This window comes from Durio zibethinus, chromosome 27, assembly GCF_047325235.1.
Source record: "Durio zibethinus cultivar Kanyao isolate XHJ-2024 chromosome 27, ASM4732523v1, whole genome shotgun sequence".
Taxonomy (NCBI): Eukaryota; Viridiplantae; Streptophyta; class Magnoliopsida; order Malvales; family Malvaceae; genus Durio; species Durio zibethinus.
Window position 1 is genome coordinate 2,317,789 of NC_143188.1, and position 19,560 is coordinate 2,337,348.

The 19,560-nt window shown below is 30.3% G+C and overlaps 3 protein-coding genes across 7 annotated transcripts; all 3 read left to right on the forward strand.

Annotated features, from left to right (window-relative positions):
* The first annotated feature begins 1,099 nt into the window (after window positions 1-1,099).
* LOC111279921 (uncharacterized) lies at window positions 1,100-5,298 on the forward strand. 3 transcript variants are annotated; one of them, XM_022866989.2, is made up of 5 exons: window positions 1,100-1,423; window positions 2,766-3,554; window positions 4,204-4,395; window positions 4,496-4,621; window positions 4,751-5,298. In XM_022866989.2, the coding sequence occupies exons 1-5, from the start codon at window positions 1,379-1,381 to the stop codon at window positions 4,856-4,858; spliced, it is 1,260 nt and encodes a 419-aa protein (XP_022722724.1). In that variant the 5' UTR covers window positions 1,100-1,378; the 3' UTR covers window positions 4,859-5,298. The 3 variants fall into 3 exon arrangements, with proteins under 3 accessions (XP_022722724.1, XP_089612545.1, XP_089612546.1); XM_089756419.1 differs by lacking the exon at window positions 1,100-1,423 and adding an exon at window positions 2,459-2,529; XM_089756420.1 differs by lacking the exon at window positions 1,100-1,423 and adding an exon at window positions 2,547-2,664.
* Window positions 5,299-11,943: 6,645 nt separating this feature from the next.
* Window positions 11,944-15,736, forward strand: LOC111279214 (uncharacterized). 3 transcript variants are annotated; one of them, XM_022866159.2, is made up of 3 exons: window positions 11,944-12,188; window positions 13,186-15,060; window positions 15,284-15,736. In XM_022866159.2, exons 2-3 carry the CDS (start codon window positions 13,429-13,431, stop codon window positions 15,452-15,454), a joined length of 1,803 nt encoding a protein of 600 aa, XP_022721894.2. In that variant the 5' UTR covers window positions 11,944-12,188; window positions 13,186-13,428; the 3' UTR covers window positions 15,455-15,736. The 3 variants fall into 3 exon arrangements, with proteins under 3 accessions (XP_022721894.2, XP_022721895.2, XP_022721896.2); XM_022866160.2 differs by lacking the exon at window positions 11,944-12,188 and adding an exon at window positions 12,301-12,543; XM_022866161.2 differs by lacking the exon at window positions 11,944-12,188 and adding an exon at window positions 12,635-13,087.
* A 1,124-nt stretch (window positions 15,737-16,860) lies between these two features.
* Window positions 16,861-19,146, forward strand: LOC111279216 (large ribosomal subunit protein uL14x/uL14z/uL14y). The gene is made up of 4 exons (XM_022866165.2): window positions 16,861-17,012; window positions 17,286-17,570; window positions 18,745-18,786; window positions 18,900-19,146. Exons 1-4 carry the CDS (start codon window positions 17,000-17,002, stop codon window positions 18,980-18,982), a joined length of 423 nt encoding a protein of 140 aa, XP_022721900.1. The 5' UTR covers window positions 16,861-16,999; the 3' UTR covers window positions 18,983-19,146.
* Window positions 19,147-19,560: the final 414 nt, after the last annotated feature.

Consider the following 19,560-nt stretch of genomic DNA (forward strand, 5'->3'; position numbering starts at 1 on the left):
TACCATCAATTGAATTCAAATACCAATTTTAATAAAATTCATTCAGTATAAATTTTTTATTGAATTTTTTTTCAATTACAGTTACAGTAGTAGTTTTTTTTTTTCAAACAAAACTGCAGTAACTTTTATTATTGTTTTTAATATCATCATAATCAATCTCACCATTTATTCAAATAGAGCTTAAATGGTCTAATTAAAAAAAGTAAAATTCAACATAAATTCTTGTTGTAAACCCTTACTATTGCTCTTTTCTATGGTATCAAAAAGAAAATGCTACCTATAAGAATCATATGGTAAATTCAAATTTAGTAGTATAAAAATGTATAAATTATCATAAAAAAGGAAGTTAGTATCAAATGTTTCTTATTAATGCTAAAATTTAGACTTAAAACGGTTATAAGTCAATAAAGACTTATAACGTAATAAGATAAAATAAAGCAAAAAAAAAAAAATTTGGGTTTAATCTAATTGATTCATATTATTATTTTTAAAAATAAAATTTAATAGATTTAAATTTCAAATTATAGTATATGTAACTTTTTTCTTATCTGAAAACTACGATATCTTTTATATAAAATAAAAAATCGTTTGTACATTGTATTTTTCATTTTTTTTGAAATTTATTATTTCATTTTTTAATGAAATAAGCCACGTGATTATAGTTTTGAATTTTTATAGGGAAGTGTTGAATTTGTTACAAACAAGTGGGTTATTACGAGAAATTTTGAGATAAGAAAGGAACTGGTTTGATTCCAAACAAACAGCTAAAGAATTGGATAAGGCTTGGTCAACTCAATTTCAGCTTGGCAAAATAAACCAAAAAAAAAAAAAAAATCCACCCTTTTGGTGAGAACTCAGTGCCACGTCAACCAAATTAGCCGCGTGTCAAATATACCAAGTGTCATAACCTTAATATGCCACATTGACAGGGAGTAAAAACCCTTGGTTCATCGCAATTCTCGTGTTGACGCAGAAGAGTGTGCCAGGATGGCAACCCAGTTTCGGACACGGCCCAAAAAAACTTCCCCAACTCCCTATATATAACTCACTTTTGACACCCCAAACCTTCCATTTTCTTAGCTATCACGTTTTTTATTCCACAAAATTACACCTAAAATTGAATAAAAAATTATTTTGGGTTTTGTGTTTTTTGTTCTCTCTCAGTAAACTGAAAAAAACAAAACAATTTTTTTTTGTTTCTTTTCTTACATCTTATATCTTTGTTTTGTTGTTCAGATGGATTAATTGTGTCTTTCATTGATCTTAGTCTTATTATATTTTAAGTTTAGGGTTGTAATTCAGTAGCAAAAGTGTTTTGGTACTTCTTTTTTCTTCAAAGGAGCTTTTGATCAGGTTCATTGGAAAAGGCAAACAAACCATGTTGCAAGACATGATTCATCCACCGGAGCAGCAGCTTCCCATTGTAATTCTCCAAATTTCTTGAATGTGATTGCATGGATGTTTAATGCTTAGAAATCATTGTTTTTTATGATTTTTTTTTTAGTAGTCATGGTACAGGAACTGAGATTTGAATTTTAAATCTGTTAGGATTCAATGATTTTCAAGTGATTGATTTTGTTTTTTGTTCGATGGTGTTTATACAAAATTATATAACTTGGAAACAAACATTCATTTCGTTAATGGTTTTTTTTTTTTTTAATTACAAAGGGTTACGTGAATTTGTGTCTAATACTTTCATTGGACATGGTATAATTCTAAAGTTGTTCACAGATTTACATTATCTTTGTTCATGGTTGCTTTCTTCCCAATTTTTTTCCTTTTCATGTCATTTTTAGTTAATCATTTTCATGCCTCCATTATTTCCTTGTCCAGTTTTCATTTGTATTTCTTTCATCTGAAATATTACAAGTTCACATTGACCACATAATGCCACTGCGTTAGATTTAGGCTTGCTTCACTTCATCCAAAAAAAAAAAATTTTCCCTTTTCATTCATTTTTTTTAAATATAGAAATTGAATCAAGAAGCAATAAAGAACATTATTAATAACCATGCATTTCCCATTGATTCAAAACTGTCAATTTCTTAGGGATAGAACCATCTTCCTATCTAATCCTGTTTTTTTTTTTTTTTTCCCTGATTGTTGTTTCAACTGTTCTTTTGATCACTACTGAATAAGTAGCTTTTCATGCTTCATGTTTAAGCTTTTCTAATTGTGATTCTTTTGTTTTTCTCTTTAGCACCTCACATGGAAAAAATAAATGGGGTTCTTGGTAGTTTTTTTTTTTTTCAATTCCAATTGTTAATTTGTTTAAAGTTGGAGTCTTTTCTATGAACAAAAATAGCATTAATTTCTTTCTTTGTTTAAACTGCTTCTGATATTTTTGCAAACACTGAGGGTACTTTCGGTTCATACAAGTCACATGGAGCACAGATACTCAAAAATCTTTTTCTTCTTTGTACGAAATATCCACTGTCAGGTTATCCTCCTTATGAGATTGGTCTTATATGTTTCTGATCAAATATGGAAACCACATTGCTGCACCAAGCAACCACACCCATGAACTTGGTAGATTTCCATCATCAGCCCATCATGAGTTTTATTTTGATGAAATGTGATAAAAAAAATTATTAATTGAAAATTACTCAAACCCCATCCGATGAAACTATGTAGAATCATGATACTTGTATGCCCAAAGGAAAGGTTATTGAGCTTTGCGTATGTTGTAGTGCAACTGTACTAGCTAGTTGATTTAACTTTTTTTTGTGATCTATCTAAACATGGTTTTTCACTATTTTTTGCAGGATGATATACCAAGCCCGATCAGTGGTCCGATTTTCGATTTTTCCGATACTGATCTTTTCTCAGAAGCCCTGCAAAACTCTGAGGTTACTTCGTCTAATTGTTGCTATGAAGAGAGCTCTTCCTTTGGCAATAATCTTACCATACCACCTGATATTGAACAACTCAATGGCTACCAAGATAACAATGGAAATAATAACTCAGCTACCCCCAATGCCACCACCACTACCACCACCACAAGCGCCAACACAAGCGCCACAGCTGCCACTAGCAATAATAACAATAGCAATCTGTCCATAATCTTTGATTCCCCAGATGAAATCGACAATGACATTTCTGATTCTATAGACTTTTCTCAATCCCCTTCTTTTTCTGTCCCACCATTTCTTACTCAACAAGACCAATTTGACCTGTCTTTAGTGCAATCTCAAATCCAATTAGCGGATGTTGCAGCTGATGGGCTCTCACAGTACAGTGCTGACCTTGTTGCCCCTCTTATGGGGCCTCCATTACCATCTGTTCTCGACGAAGATTGCTTGTCTTTTCTGCCTTCTTATGTACCTTTAAACCCTTCATCTCCTTCTTGTTCTTTTCTTGGTCCGGGCATGGCTACTTTCATGCCCGTTGGGGCTTTAACTGCTGCATTGTCTGCTGATAGTTCTGGGATTTTCGCTGAGAGCATTCTTATGGGTTCTGAACTGCAACCACAAGACTTGGAATACCAGGGTGATAACGCTGGAATTTTCTGTCCAGATTCAATGCAGCGCGTTTTTAACCCTGGAGACTTACAGGTACTTGTTTTGTTTTCAACTTTTGATAAATTGGAGCTGTCCATTAGGATAGCAGAACTGTCTGAACTAGATTTTGTCCTTAGTTTTCACTAAAAACAATTTCTCTCTAATCTGAAAATAAACATTTTGCCTTCACAATGATTAACTACAGGATGAAAACCATTATTAATAGAACGTCCTTATAAATCACTTTCCTTACATGGAACTTGACATTGAAGGTAACTGCAAAACATTGAATTTTAGAACCAGGGGACACTAATGGAGGCTTCTGGTCCCCAACCAAACCGACTCAGCATAAATTCGTTAATTATAAATATTTATTTGCAGGAACCAGAGTTTAGTTTAATTAGTTAATGTAGCCACATTTTAAAAGTGGCATCCAGCTGGCCGGAGTTCAAATCTCAACATTTGTAATCTTTTCTCCGTCCTCAGGATACAGTTTCTTTGTAAAAAAAATATTGATTCACTTGCATGGATAGGAGCATGATTTTGCACTAAACCAAAGAGTACCAAGTACTTCTATTGAGAATTCCTTCAAACCTGTTATCCCAAACGAATGGGGAAATGATCTAACTATTGCATTTAGTAGTATTAAAATGCAACTACAATTCATTTAACTTTGCAATTTTCTTCCTGATTGTACCAAAAGGGTCTCAGCAGTGACAGTACTCAACAACTGGTGGGAGCAGTTGTCAGCTCTACTCCTTTAGCATCAGAGATCTCAAGCTTGGAAGATTCAACTTTCAACAAAGTTGGAAAACTTTCTGTTGAACAAAGGAAGGAGAAGATCCATAGGTACATGAAGAAAAGGAATGAGAGGAACTTCAGCAAGAAAATCAAGGTCCTTTCTCTCTCCCTCTCATATCAACATGTATATGCATGTCACATTGCATGATTTTGGAGAATTAAAGTACTAATGTTACAATAAATCAAATCTGCAGTATGCCTGCCGCAAGACACTAGCTGACAGCCGACCTCGAGTCAGAGGAAGATTTGCAAAGAATGATGATTTTGGAGAGGCCCTTAGACAAGCTTGTAGCAATCATGAAGAAGATGATGATGATGAAGTAAGATTTTCATTTTTTTTCTTTTCTTTATAAAATTCCAAGTTTTCTTCTTCCTTGCATAATTGAATACTGCATAATTTGTTTCTGATACATGTATTGTTACTTTTGCTTTCATGAATTTCCCAACAGGTTGTTGTGAAAGAAGAGGGAGACATGGCTGATTCCTCCGATATTTTTGCTCACATTAGTGGTGTCAACTCCTTTAAATGCAATTACCCTATCCAGTCCTGGATTTGAATATAGTTTCATTAACAACAAGTCTACTACAATTTTGCAGGACCCCAGTTTCAGACAGGATTTCTTCATCTGAGTTTGATCTTAAAAAAAAAAAAACAAAAAGAGAAAAAAAAAAAAGAAATAATTGGGTCCTATTGTATACAAATAATCAAGTCAGGATACTATAGACAGTCAATAAAACAGTAACTTCTGTAGATATGTATATCACCCCCCTTGTATCAAGTTCAATGTCTGTGATCTGCAGAATTGACAATCCTATGGCATCCCCTACTTGCCAGAAATCACTGGTTGAAGAAATTAATTTATATTAGATTGCGACTTTAAACAAACACTTGTATTGTTGAGTTGCTTGAATCATGTAGTACAAATTAATTTCTTCAAAGTGAAAAACATTGGATTTTAGATGCTGGATGTCCTTCAGATCAATGCATTTTTTTTTTTTTTTTGTGTTCTTTTTGGATGGGCAAATAGCAATACATTTATTTTGCCTTTTGGGCACTTTCTCTCTGTGAAAATATTGCTAGAACTTTTCTATGACAAGTGGGCTTTATCAATGCTTTTGCTTAGGCCTACAACTGGTCATGCTTCAACCAGCCCAAGTCTTGCTCACAAAATCCTTATCTTTTGCTAAAATACTAAAAAAGATCTTGAATTATTTTTTTAAAAATAAATTTATATATTTTTATTATATTCATATAAATTTTTATTTTTTAATTTGTATTTAAATAAAAGATTAACTTAGGTAATAAATTAAAGAATAAGGGTTATTTGGACACAAATTAAATTTAAAAATTTATTTTAATACAAATTAAAGATTAAGAGCTTATTAAATATAATGAAAGTATAAAAGTTTATCTAAATAACGTGATAAAATTTAGAAACATTTTTTCCCAAGAAATTTATGCTTAACCCCAAGGTTTTAGCAACAATGTTTTCATGCTTTAGAAAATAGATATTACTTCATCCCAACATTTAACTCAATAATTGGTGCATGTTGTCTTTTACTCGAAGAGTGAAATTTTAATTTATTTTTCCCTAAATTAAAAATATAAGAAAAATAAGATACTATCCTATATATCTATATTACATGTCTCCTTTTTGTTGTCTTAACTCCAAGCTAAATGAAATAACATGTTACTAATTCAATTAAAAGTCAAATTTATAACCTATAAATTCAATGGTCCAAAAGCATTATTTGACTTTTTCTTTTCCTCCAACCCCTCCTATCTTCAATGAATATGACATTAGACCCTATGCCAAAATTAATTGTATTTCAATGAAAAACTTTATTAGTTACATTATCTTAATTTAATAAATTTGTGGATACTCCTTTTCTAGATGTTGAAAAACTAATGAAAACACCATGATCTAGAATTACTAAAGTTGTTCTCCCTCAAGGTTTATGTGCCTTGGTTCAAAAGTGGCTAAAATATTTAAAAAGTTCTCAAATTATTTTACTTTTTTTAAATAAACCTTTATATTTTTATTATTTGAATTATATCTAAATAAATTTTTATTTTAAATAAAATATTAATTTATACTCAGAGTTTATTTAAATATAAATTAAAGATTAATGATTTATTTATTATAAATTAAAAATTAAAAATTTATTTGAATGTAATAAAAATATAAAAATGACAAAATTTAAAGACGTTTTTTAAAAATTATTTTAGCCTTCAAATACCTAGCACCAAAAAGTTGACATTTGATAATGGTTCACAGTGCTTTAAAACCTTCAAGTGCAAGATCTCCATGAGGATTATTAGGGTTTTGATTATCTCTGATTAGCATAATCATGGTAATTAAGAATCTCCCTAACATCTACTAAAAGTCACTAATCATAATAATTTACTTTGATTATCAAATCAATGATAATCTTTACATTAAACCTTGAAATAGGGGATTTTTTTTTTAATAAGGGTCATGATCAAAACATTGAATTTTTTAAGCCCCTAAATGCAATCATTTGACTCTATGGGTTTGACAAAAATGAACCTTGGGAAGTTAGGTATGTTTGTGGAATATAGACTTTGATCAACAAGACAACAAGAATGGCATTCATTTTTTTCAATAGGGTTGTTGGTTTCCTAAGAAGATCAAAAGATTTGTCTAATTTATGATCTTGTTGGACCCACTTTTATTTTTATTTTTTGACTGTTCAAAATGCTGGGAGTTTGGGAGATTAAGCCACTGAATTATGAATGAAGACAAGATGGAAAATCAAATGGATTTTTTTAAAAGAATGACATACCCTTGGAATGATTGAAGATTTGATGTCTTGTAAGTTAAATTAAAAGAAAAAAAAAATCCATATAGATGTAATTTCCTTTTAATGAAAATATTTTGAATTAAAGTTTTGTCGATGGTTATTTGTTAATATTATTTTAAAAATATAATTTATAATCATTTATCTTAAAATATCGAATATGATATATTTTATTTTAATTTTAGAAATTGAACAATCCATTTTTTTTTTTCACTAAGAAAGAATAATGACATGAAATTTTCTATTTCTCACATCACATCAAAGCAAAATAAGTTTTCGATAGATGTAAGAGAGACATAAAATTTTAAACTAAAATTTTATTAATTTATATTTTATTTGAGAGTTCGATTAAAAAATTTTTATTGCAAGAGTTTAATCATAAAACGTAAATTTTTTGATATTATGAGAAATTTTTAAATTTTGAATGAATTTTAAATTATAATAAAAGGTTAAAAGAATAATTGTAAAGTAATTGTGTGTGGCAGTTAAAAGATCTTATCATAATGCAATTTTCTTTAGCCTTTCTTTATCAGATTTGGTGCAAATAAAGACCAAAATTCCATGCATATAACATGAAAAGGTCAAAGAGTATTAGATTATAATGAAATAATGGGACTTTGAAATTTGTTTTTCTTGAAGATAAGAAAATTTTGGATGTGCCAATAGGATAATTTTAGTTGTCCATGTCATGGCACCTAATTCCTAATTAATGGAGGGACCATTTTACACAAAATTCATGACTTGTGGTCCATAATTTCACTCACCAGAACTTGGCATGGTAACGGTCTAACAACTTCCTTATTGCATCACACTTATAATGGACACATTCATATATAGACCTAATAATTTTAAATATGATATGATAATACGATATGAAAATAATATGAATAAAAAATACGAAGATAATATGATTTAAAATTTTAATTAAAATCATAAATAAATTTAACTAAACCAAAAAAAAAATTCATGTTTTTAATATTGATATAAATTATGATACGTAATTTTTATATAAAACACCACACAATTATATAAATTTTTAATATTTTATATGACATAAATATATAAATTATCATATCTAATTTATATACAAAAGCGAAAAAAAAAAAAAAACTCGGAAAGTTGGTTTGTTTTTAAATTTTGTGTGTCTTGAAAAAATCCCATAGTTGACCTTTTTTAATTAAAATGTGAGTTTTTTTTATTAAAAAATCGACTAATACAAACTTTGTTTAAAGATATACGTCGATCATTGAATCAAAAGTATGAATGAAAAAAATATATTTGTTTTGAGTTAACTTGATAATAATATAATGAATTTTTGATGAATTGATTTACTTACAAATTTCTAAGATTATTATATATATTTGAATTGTAAATTAAATTTGAGTGATCAAACTTTATTTGTATCAAAGAATCGATCTTCATGTTCCTACGTCCTAACAAAAAAAAAATCTAAATCCTTAAATTCTAACCCTAAACTAATTTAAAAATAAGAATAAAAGTTAAGATAATAACTTCCCAATCCTAGCCATGTACATCAGCAATTATCAGGTTTGGCAGTTGAGTGAAGTGAAGCTGTTGTTCTGAGTTTGAACTTGTATATTTATCACATTAAGATATATCAAAACTCAATTTGAATAGATAATAAAATTAATTTCGATAAAATTAAAAAGAATAATAAAAATTATTATAACTATAATTCAAAAACAAATTACTGTAGAAAGAAATTTTAATAAAAAATTTATATTAAATAAATTTTATTAAAATTAATATTTAAATTAGATTATAACTCATACGATACACGAAATAATTTTATTTATTTAATATGAATATATATATATATATATACAAATTAGTTTCTTTTCAAATTATATTCAAAATTTTCAAACTCATAGCTATATAAAATTTATATATATATATATATATTTGTTATTAAAAAATAAAGTTTCTGAAAACAACAAGAAAAATTTTATGTCTTTCCTTTAGATATTTTTGTTTACAATAATATTTATACACCTATAAGATTATATCAAATAAAAATAAATTATGCCTTTATTAAAAAAATAAAAATATATATTATTGAATGATAAATTATATAATAAAAGAAATATTAACATGTTTTTAAAATTTAAAATGGATATAATATGTGATAAAGATAATATTACATTTTTTGTATTTATTTGAACTATAAATTTGATAATTAGGGTTCAAATGAATATAATAGTTTTGATTATCTTATTATTTAAAAATATAAGATGAAAATTTTTTGAAATTTCAAATATTACATAAAGTTGCTTAAATTTTTAATGTCTTATGTAAATTTTTTAAATCAAGATAAATATTATTAAAAGATTTAAATAAACTTAATCTTTATAATTTTAAAACATATTTGAAAGATTTTAATAATTAAATAATTTTTCAAATAAGTTTATTTGATAAACAACTTAAATTATTTATTAAAAAAATTAATATTTCATATTTTTAATTTTAAAAAATATATCTCTAAATTGATTTGATTTTCAATTATAATTTGAATAATTGTGATATTTGAATAAATTTAAAATTATCTAATTTATAATTAAAAAAATTATCTTATTTTTTTTTTAAATTATCTTATGTGTCATTTAAGAGAGTTGTTCATATAAACGCTTATGTGATAAACTTGTTTATGTATATTGTTATATAATATACATATACTATATTATAACTCGCGCGATGCACGAAATAATTCTACTTACTTAATATGTATATATATATATATATATATATATATACAAATTAGTTTCTTTTCAAATTATATTCAAATCTTTCAAACTTATAACATATATAAAATTTATATATATATATATATATATATATATACTTGTCATTAAAAAATAATTTCTGAAAACAATAAGAAAAATTTTATATATTTTCTTTAGATATTTTTATTTACAATAATATTTATACACCTACAAGATTATATCAAATAAAAATAAATTATGCCTTTATTAAAAAAATAAAAATAAATATTATTGGATGATAAATTATATAATAAAAGAAATATTAACATACTTTCACTTTAATAATCTTGAATCAATTATTATGCAAAATATTAAAAATGTTAAAAAATACGTGAAAAAGGAAAAACATTAAAAAAATTGTTATTTTTCATAAGAACAAAACTGTAATAACAATAAAATATATCTTAGAAAAAAATTATAGAAAAAATAAATTGCAATAGTAATAGAATATACCTTAAAAAAATTACTGAAAAAAAAAATTGATGTATAATACATTACATTTATAGTATTAAATTCATAAAAGAATTCTTTAGTGACAAATAGGATTAAATAAATAATTTTTAAATTAAATTTTTAAAATTTAAAATGGATATAATAAGTGATAAAGATAATATTAAATTTTTTGTATTTATTTGAATTAAAAATTTGATAATTAGAGTTCAAATGCATATAATAGTTTTGATTATCTTATTATTTAGAAATTTAAGATGAAAATTTTTTGAAATTTCAAAATATTACATAAAGTTGCTTAAATTTTTAATGTCTTACGTAAATTTTTTAAATTAAGATAAAAAAATATTATTAAAATATTTAAATAAATTTAATCTTTATAATTTTTAAACATGTTTGAAAGATTTTAATAATTAAATAAATTTTTAAATAAGGTTATTTAGTAAACAACTAAAATTATCTATTAAAAAAATAAAATCCATATTTCATATTTTTAATTTAAAAAAGTATCTCTAAATTGATTTGATTTTCAATTATAATTTAAATAAATTTGATATTTGAATAAATTTAAAATTATCTAATTAGTAATTAAAAAAACTATCTTATTTTAAAAAAAAAATTATCATATGTGTTATTTAAAAAAATTGTCCACATAAATACTTATGTAATAAACTTATTTTTTATATTATTATATAACATATATATTAGATTAGATTCAATTAGAGATATAATAAACTCAATTATATTATATTAAAAATATGATAAAATATAAATCTACCTTAAGCAATAAAAAAATGGAAACTACATTGATATAAGTGGTCTAATGTAAAAAAATGAGAACATTAAAAAGACCAACATGCAAAACATGCGGCAGATTGTAATGAATGAAATCATAGTAAAAGTGTATAACAGAACAACAAATAGCAGATATCATGTTGTCGTTATTGTTGCTTGGGTTTCATGCTCTGAACAAATAAAATATGGTAGTACCAACTTGGAAGGACTTTGACCATTTCACAACCCATCTTTCTCTCTCCTTCACATGTCTTTGGAAAAATCCTTTTGTTTTGAATCAAAAACTTCAACCAAAAAAACCAATAAAAAACACTATGGTAAAGGCGGTTAAATAAAGAAAAACATTAAAACGAGAAAGTCCATTTCAGTTGTTGTGCTTCGGCTTTCTCTCTATTTAGTAAGTGGCCCCCCCCCCCTCTCTCTCTCTCTCTCTCTCTCTTTCTTCTTTGGGTTGTGGCCTTAGTGGATTTCTGTTCACATCCTGCGTTCCAGCTCACTTCCTCTTCTTTTCTTTGTGTATTTTTCAATGGTTTCTGTTTGAAAATTTCCATTCCTTATCTGGGTCTTTTTCTTTTTTCTTTTTTTGTTTTTTGTTCCGTATTTGCCTAACGAAAACAATCGAAAAAAGTGGGTCCTACTTGAACCTATGGAAGAACATTGGACCAAAATTCCACAACTAAACGTGGCTTACAACACCATTTTTCCACTTCACGCCCCCGTCTACTTTTGCTTCAGTTTTGGGTGTACTTTGCTTTGTTTTGATATATCTCTTTCTTAAGCAAAAGAGTAACATTGATTACGGTCTTAAACAGTTAACAAAGGAAAAAAAAAAAAACCAGTGCTTGTGCTTCTTCCTTTTTCTCTTTCTCACAAACACAAATCTGTCTATTTTTAAGGTTATTGAGTTTTTAAGCTCTTGGTTAATGGGTTATTAAGTTTACTTTATAGGGAATCAACTGCTGCTTCTTCCCTTTGCTTCTTTTGCTTTTCTATTGGATTGGGGTGGTTGATCTTTCTCTCTTGGATCCATTTCTTTGAGGTAAAGGAAAAAAGTTTCTCTTTTTACTTACTCTATTCATAAAATTTTGCAACTTTCTTCTTTGTTTATTTCTGGTTTTTGGTACTTTATGTTTTTCTTTTTCTCTGGTATTCCTTAATAGGAAGTAGTTTCCAGTTTTGTTCTTATTAAGTTGGTACAGAACAGAAAGATTGAATTTACTAGTTAAGTTTTGTATCTGAGTTGCTTGGATTGATGGTAGCTGGTTATAGAGTTCTAAGTTTGACAGTGTTCAACACCCCATCAGTTTTCTTTAACGTGTTTGTAATTTGAATGGATCTTCTCTCTTTCTTCTATGTTTTTTGGATAGTAGGCTTGGTTGAGTTTAATTAAATTGGTAAGGTATTATTTTCTGGTTATGGTGTTTTTAATGCTTTTTCTGCTGTATTTTCCACTAATTTTTTTTTTTTTTTACAAAGGAGGTCCCGAACAAGTCCTGTTGGATTCCAACTCTTAAAAGTGGTTTCATGAACTAAGTGAATTGATTTATTCCTTCCTTGTCCTGCTTGTAATCTTGATGTTGATGTAATCATTCTTTATAAATTTGGTTATATATCATAATTGTGATTCTTAAAGAAAAAGGAATTTCTATCTATCTTGATTTTGATTGCTCACCAATTTACTTCTAATCTACATTTGCTTGTTTATATCTCCTCTAGATACCATGAGAATAAATGAAAGAAAAAGACAAGGGAAGGTAGAAGGATATATGTTCTTGTCTTTCTTGTTCATAACTTCACATGGTTACATATGCAAAAATTAAAGCTCCATCATTACTTGATTAAGTTATAGTTCGAGTCCAACACGTTCTGTTTTGTTTTTCATCATTGAAAATACCGTCTTAATCTGGACTTGCATTAACCTTATTCTTTCTAGTTGAGGTAAGGATTGGTAGTGCACCAGTCATGGCTTTCTTTCCTTCTGTATCTGCTTCTTCTTTTGGTACTATCTTGATGTTATTCTTCATCTTATTCTTCAGATTTTTGGTGAAGAACAAATTTAATTGTTGGTGGCTTGGATAATGTGCATCTCTGCTGTCTAACTCAGATCAACGATTTTGAGGCCGAAAATGGTAACAATGCATGCCCATTATTAATTTACTATACTTAATCAGAGGCAGATGATGGACAACTCATCTTTTAGTGGTCGGAAAGACGATCAGGGGAAAGAAGATTCACTATAAAACTTGGAGGATAACTGTGATACTTCAGGAGACAATGGAATGAATTATTCTGAATTAAAATTGAAAAAGCTGGCAAGAAGGGTAAATCCACAGCATGCTCTGATATTAAATGCTAAAAGATTACAAGCTGGAAAAAGTCTTATAGGGGGTTCATTCCTTCAGAGTATTTTTGGCATAGGGAATAAGATTCCGAGGCATGTGGTTACTATAGATGAGAAATATCTTTGTCGCTGCCTGGAGTTGATTCATATCAATGCAGCAAAAGCAGCTCAAAGCAAAGTCTCTGTGAACTTGACCTCCATAAAAATGGGCATTTTATCTGATGGACTGAATTCAGCTAAAATCAGGGATGAAGATACATGTGATTTGGGGAGCTTTGATTTTGACCGTCCACTGGCAGTTGGGACTGGTAGTGTAGTCATTGGTCCTGCAGAACAGTGGGTTGTTGGTTCAATAATGGGCAGAAGGAGTATGGCAAATATATTGAAGAGCCCATTGTTACAGAAATTGGCTGCATTGGATGTTGATCCAAGTTTGAATGATGTTAAAGGATTGATAAGTTATGACGTCATGAGGTCTCCTGGTGGTTTCATTAATTATTCATCACATAAGCTAGGAAGTGAAACACCCATATCTGATACTCGTAACTATGGATCTGAAACTGTGCATAAAAGGCTTGTTTCTGTGTCATGTACAAACTCAACATGCTCTGATCAGTCCTTTTCTTTTAATCCTACAGCAATATCTCAGGGAATGCTTCAATGCACATGGAAGGGTGGGATTCCTTGTTTTGTTTTCTCCCTGGATAATCAGAGGGAGGTATATGTAGCCAATATGTCAAAGGAAGGATCAGGTCGCAGTAAGGGTCTGGATTATATGTACTTGTTCCATTCAAGCAAGGGTTGTCACAAGGAACATGGGATTAGTGATAATGAGTCGTGCCTTGTTGGTAAGATGAAGGTATCTACCTTTTTCTCAATCTGCACCCAAGATTCTAAAGTCATGGAGACGGAGTTTGTTTTGTTTAATGATAATGAAACTTTCAGTCGAGAGCTGCCAACTTCAAGCCATAACCACAGGAAGAATAAGAGTCTACCAAAAAAAATGGTGGAAGTATTCAAAAGGAGTCACTTTTCCAAGAAGAGAATGATGTCTAGATCTCGTCGACCAAGTTCCATAATGGAGGATTCTTCTTGGGATCTATGCCAAGAAAAAGACAAAAATTCTGATGGAGTAGATGGGACAAATCTTTTGGAGGAACAACTTCCACCATATGTTGAATTGACTGCCATTGTTGTGAGGGACCAGTTCCCTGAAAATACTCGGCCCGAAGTTGGAGGTTGGGGCTTAAAGTTTCTCAGGAAAGCAGGGGTTAAGCAAACTGTTGACACTTTGGAAGCCCCAGTTCCTTCTTCTTGTTCTTGCGATACCAGTGATTGCTCAACAAGAATGGATATTCTAGTTCCAGCAAGTATTCATGTTGGTCCAAGAACCGGCAATGGTGGCCCCTCTAGTCTTATTGAAAGATGGAGATCTGGTGGACATTGTGACTGTGGTGGCTGGGACTTGGGCTGCCCGCTGACAGTACTTAAAGCCAGATCAAGTAAAGAAGGAGGTTTACCTCCAACAGATATGTCTGAGGCATGCAAGTTATTTGATTTTTTCATTCAGGTATGTCAGTTTCTGTGTTTTCCTGTCTTACAATCTAAAATAGTTAATACTGTTAGGATTTAGGCTCACTGTCAATATTAGAAGCACAAGAACATATGATATTTATGTTTGCCCAATTTCTCCTCATTAGAACAGATTTGCTTTTTCATGGTTAACATTCAAATAACTTTATTACAACCTGAATAAGCATTGTGATGACCATTGTCCAACTTCAAATTTTCAGGGTTCAAAGAATGGTTCTCCAACCTTGAGGATGGCAAATGTTCATGATGGCCTGTATTATATTCATTTTCAATCAACACTCTCTGCTCTGCAATCTTTCTCAATTGCAGTAGCATACATCCACGCTCAAAGTTCCACTCTCCGACCAAAAAATGTACAGCAGTCAAGATAGCGAGATCTAGAATTGAAGTTTATTCAGTTGTAACCCTCTTACTTTACCAAAGTAGTATGTAATTCAAAGTTTAAGTATTTATACACGAATTGAGTTTGTTATTTTTATATTTTCTTGTAACTAGTTTGACTGTTTTCAGATTGTTATATTATATAGGTTGTCTATCATTGATTCGGACTTTGATCCTTGATTTCTCAGAACAAAAGATCTTGTATTTTGCTCCTTTTTGATTGAATGTACAAGTTTTAGATGGAGTGAATTTTATAGCAAAGGTATTCAATAGATTCTATGCTCTGTAGCCATTAGAATTTTATAGCAAATGGAGTGAATTTTTTCTCATCACTTCAGGTACATTAATGCAACAGTTCTATAGTTTGCTTTCATGCAAAAGTAAGCATTCTTTTGCTCCTCCCTCTTGAAAGCAAGCTCTCTCTTGAGAGTTTAGACGGATAAACTCTTACGATAGGCATACGCATGGCTCTGAAGTACTTCAGAATCATATTTCAACTCTTTTTTGAAGGTCCTTTCCCATTCAAGTGATTATCCAAACAACCATAACCTACTCCCAAGCAGTAGAATTAAGCTATTCCGTGAAAGCTCATCATCTTATGTTCATACAAGAAGATTCATTGTGAATCTGTTTCCCTTTCAAGCTTTTCTTCTTTCCATGCTTTTGTGATTAATCCAAGTTAAACATTCAATGCCTTTTTCCATCTCATGCAGCTTGCCTTTTCCACAGGGAGAGGACTATTGCTGCGATGGAAGAACTAACATGGGTAAGTTTCATGCTGCATATTTTTTATTTGCATCCAACATTGGTTTGGCACTTACTTCAACAAGAATGATGTTCCTGCGGGGTTATGGAAAATTGGATTTAGTGACCTTGATCAACCTGTTAAACCTTTCAAGTGCTCTGCGGAAGTTCATTCTGCCACTATATAGATGGATGGATGAAACATATGTCTGCCAATAAGAGATTTAGTTGGATTGATTCATGTAACCATTCATAAGAAATATCATCCAGTATGTTTGAAATTTAAACTCCAACACGTACAATTCCTTTTCCTATCTCAAACTCCGTTGTGCCAAAAAAAAAAAGACCCTTTGTATGATTTTGCACTTCAAAATTTAACTGATGCTTCCGTGATGAAACATTGTATCTGACGAATAATTCCTTTTGAATCTTGACTATGAACTTTTTTTTATGTTAATAAAGTTAAGAATTGCACAATATGCTCTAATACAAGACTGTAATTTTATCCTTATCTTCTGTTGCACTTAATAATATTAACCGAATCAATGTTAAATAAATAAAACAAAGTAGAATTTATTAACTGAATGTCATTCAGTTTCTCAAATTTACAAAGGAATCCAAGTTGGGCCCAGGCCCAATTTCAAAGTAAGGTAGAGGCCTAGAATTTGTGCCATCAGCATCTTCAATGGTTTTGTCAACACAAATTCAAAACCCAAAAAAACCCTAATTCGCCGTCGATATAAAGATAAAAACCGTAGTCTTTGCTCTCCGTTTCCTTTCAGCCGTCGAAAATGTCGAAGCGAGGTCAGTTCCATCTCTCTCTTTCTCTTTCTATCAGCCCATTATTTGTTTCATTTTCATTTTACGTTTGTTTCCCCAGAAACAAAGAGTAAAACAAGGCAAAAAAATCCAACCCTTTCTATTTGCTTGCATGATCCTAACCCTGTAAACAAAACCAAGATGAAACCCAGAAATGAAATATAGCTTTTTATGGGTTTATATGAAAAAATGAAAAATTTTTTGTGGGTACTGTTAAGCTGTTTGATAGCTGAGGAGGGCTTGAATTTTTTTTGTTAGGACGTGGAGGGTCAGCGGGTAACAAGTTCAGGATGTCACTGGGTTTGCCAGTTGCAGCTACAGTGAACTGTGCTGATAACACTGGTGCAAAGAACCTTTATATCATCTCGGTGAAGGGAATCAAGGGTCGCCTTAACCGCTTGCCATCTGCTTGTGTTGGAGATATGGTGATGGCTACTGTCAAGAAAGGGAAGCCTGATCTCAGGAAGAAGGTCTTGCCTGCTGTCATTGTGAGGCAGCGCAAGCCCTGGCGTAGAAAGGATGGTGTTTACATGTACTTCGAAGGTATAATTTTTCTTGTTGTCTTTGTGGTTCTGATTGTCTGTGGTTTGTGAATGATGATTATCTTTGGTTCATTACATGGTAAAAGAACTTGAAATTAGTGATCTATTGGTGGTTGTATACACTTTTCCGTAGGTTAGGGCAAGTAAAGATTGTAGATACTATTGATTTGCTACTTGATAAGTGGTGTTTAGACTGTTGCTGAAGAGAAGAGGTTTGCTGGTTAAGTGGTGTCGTGATGTGTGCATTAACCTGTGCTTACTATGATTTGATGCTTCCTGAGACCAGTAAAATAATCTTAGTGGTCGAATATTTTTATCGAGTGAGATTTCTCTCATTTGGTATCTTCCTTTTCGCGATTCGGTACATTTTTTCTCTTTTCTGAGAGTTCACGTTGTGGTTTATAAAGTATTATAACATTTTTTCTGTTTCTTTTTTGCGTTTTTTTGGTGGTTCAAATGCTGGTGATGTGGTGTGGAGAATTTTTTTGTTCAGGTTTCTCTACACCTCCCATACCCAGCTAAATTGATATACCAACCTTACCCCAATACCAGGTGGTAACTATGGTTATCATCCCTGTCCAGGTTGGGACACCTATATAACCATTTTGATTGTCTTGCAGTCCTGTTATGGTGGGAGGATGGCTGGTTAATGAGGTGACCTGATGTTTAACAGGAAACTCTGCATGTCTTAAAAACATTGTAGTCTTGATAATTAGATTAAATAATGCCATATCACCAGACATAAGTCAGGTATCTACTTTAATGTTCAATGGTAGATACAGTTACTAGTCTGGAAAACTGAGTGCGTCCATAGTTGCAGATGCATTAAGTTTTTGAAGCTTGCATGTGCTTCATTTGGGCCTAACATAGTTTTAAACAACAAGAAATTCTGCAAGCCTTGAAACCATCGCAGATTTGATAATTAGTTCAAATAATGTTATATCACCAAACATAAGTCAGGTATCTACGTTAATGTCCATAGGTGTAGATGCATTAAGTTTTGAAGCTTGCGTGTGCTACTTATGGCCCTACATATTTTCAAATGTTCACGTTAAACTTTGTCTTCCATTGCTCATTTTGTTTCGATTACATGATAATTGTATGAGATTGATGTCTATGCTTAGAGACTGCATTTGTTTTACTGTTTTCTAATTGAAATCTTGTTTCAATTACAGATAATGCCGGTGTTATTGTGAATCCAAAGGGAGAAATGAAAGGTAGACAGCCAATCCAAAGGCATTTCAATTATTCAGGACAACATCCAATTTTGTAACATCCGGATTAAATGATAATTACACTTAACATTTTCTTCTTGATGCTATTGTTCTAGGTTCTGCTATAACCGGTCCAATTGGAAAGGAGTGTGCTGATCTGTGGCCAAGGATTGCAAGTGCAGCCAATGCCATTGTTTAGGAATTCAAATTTTAGAGGTTTTGTTTCTCTGCATTGGACTACTTATAGTTTGCTGGATCAAGATTTTGATATCTTTAGTTTTTGTTTCTTCAGAATATTATTTGGATGTTCTGATTTGATCTTGAATTTGGAGATGGAATGTAGTTTGTGGAGATCTTTTCCAATGTGTATGTGGCCTTTTCATATATCATACTGGAGATATATCTATCCTTATGCCTCTGTTCTGTAATCAAAATTTACCCATAAAGCATAACATAGCCGTGTCAGTAAATCTGGTAATTTAGACAAAACTAACGAAATGGATATACGAATTATCAAATCTAGCTGGGTGAGACATGTAGCGGTGTTCTTTATCTCGAGTCAATTAGGATACATTATGGCTCAAAGAATTTTCAACAATTTGTTTATACTGTCAAGACATGAGTACGGCATTTCTTGCACGAATATGAAGCAATGAATGTTTCAAGAAATTTATATTTAACTTAAAAAGGGATATATCTTTTGCTCAATTTTTCTTTTTAGCAAATTCCTCTTGCCTTTAAGACATAATTCCCCATTTATTGAGCATAGCCAATGGG